The following is a 1684-nucleotide window of genomic DNA, read 5'->3' as shown; positions in this document are numbered from 1 at the left end:
GTATAAAGTAATCATCATTGTCCTCACCAGCAGACATTACATCAGTGAGGGTCAGTATATTCTCTTTCCTTTCCTCCAGTAGACCATACATCATGTGACAATAAAGACTCAAATTCCTTCCACTTGTACTACGAATGGACCCACAGGCACTAGACAACTTATTGAAGAAGGAATCCACACCACTCCCACCAAGCTTACGACAATCTAAGAAGACACCATCACACCTTTCCTTTACAATAATCTCCTGTATTTCTTCCTTTCTCCTTCTCCTTTCAACAGGATTACTTATCTCATCGACATGACTGACTATTACAATAACATGGCATGGCTTAAGAGCTTTCTGTGCTTCATTTCTCACAACTGTTAGCCACTGATGAAGCTGTTTGACTGCTTCCTTCTCCAATATATTGACTACTATCAGGAACACACCACCAGAACCTTGTAACAGATTCTCAATGACAGCACTGTGACTGGAGTAGTATTCCGAATGACCAGCAAAATCATGAAGAATGATGTTACCCAGTGTCCTGTGTTGTAGTTTATAAGGAATGATGCCAGCAGTACAGGCCACTACCCCTCCAACATTTCTAAAGGAACCAAGAAGAGTAAAACTAGCTGTTTCATTGATGACATGACTAAGAGTAGTTTTACCAGCTCCAGGATTACCCACAAGGAGGACATTAACATAAGAATCACTGAATTGGATGGGATGATTTTATATCACCAAACTTCTTAAAGACAGAAAGAATATCAGTGTGACCTCTCTCCTTAGCTAGTTTAAGTGGTGTTTTCCCGCCCTCATTGTCTTTAGCCAATGGATCACATTTACCAGTTGATAGTAAATATTCAACAGCTGCAGAATTACCCCAAAAAGTAGCCCAGTGAAGAGGTGTCCGCCCGGTTCTGCTAACAGCCTTTGGATCACAGTGACACTCATCAATGAGATATCTTATCACATCAACATGATTACCTTGTGCAGCCCAATGAAGACAAGTCCAATCTCCACTATCTCTTTCGTGTGGGTCACAGTGATATTTAGTGATGAGATTTTTTGTAACACTCTAACCAGCCATTGTATGAAGACAAATGAAGCAAACTAACATCATCCCCCTTACAGTAGCTTTTAATTTTATTCGGTTCCTCCACTAATGGTAGTAAGCGAACAGCTTCTTCATGATCTCCTTTCTCAAAAGCAGTAGAAAACTTGTTCTCTAAGGACATCTTGTGATCAGTTAATTTAGATTCATTGATACCAGCCCACACACAGAGCTATAGAGCAGGAATTCATTAATCATGATAGGCAGCATAATAATGGGACTCACTGCTCAGATAATTATAACAATACAGTTAACTAGGACGATGTAAAAACATTATGGGGCGAGCACGAGCGAGCTTTGTGAATTTATGTGAAAATAATAAGCTATTACAATTTCAATGCTTTATTTCAAGTTGTCTATGAACAAAACCAAGTTATTACATTTAGTCGTGTCACTGCATCAACTTTTACCTCTGGTTGAGTTTAGCCTACTCTCTTTATTGATTGCAGCTTATATGCTATATCTTTGAAATGAGGCTTTTGAAATAAAATGACTTGAAAATCTTTGTTGTCTAAAAGAGCCTGTTGCTTTACCTTTAAGAGCTTTTTACACTGACTTGCAAATGCCATCAGTCTGATGGCATTTGC

The 1684-nt window shown here is 38.9% G+C and overlaps 1 protein-coding gene across 1 annotated transcript in view; it reads right to left on the bottom strand.

Moving 5' to 3' along the window:
• Positions 1-1035: 1035 nt before the first annotated feature.
• The window catches only part of LOC109582295 (IQ and AAA domain-containing protein 1-like), a 3045-nt gene continuing 2396 nt past the window's right edge, over positions 1036-1684 (bottom strand). The window contains exon 4 of the mRNA XM_019996966.1: positions 1036-1211. Coding sequence (XP_019852525.1) covers positions 1036-1211 — 176 coding nt within the window. The remainder of the gene's footprint in view (positions 1212-1684) is intronic.

Source organism: Amphimedon queenslandica, unplaced genomic scaffold, assembly GCF_000090795.2.
Source record: "Amphimedon queenslandica unplaced genomic scaffold, v1.1 AMPQUscaffold_13391, whole genome shotgun sequence".
In the NCBI taxonomy this organism is placed as follows: domain Eukaryota; kingdom Metazoa; phylum Porifera; class Demospongiae; order Haplosclerida; family Niphatidae; genus Amphimedon; species Amphimedon queenslandica.
Note: the sequence above shows the minus strand (reverse complement) of the source record. Positions and strands in the feature narration are given on the sequence as shown.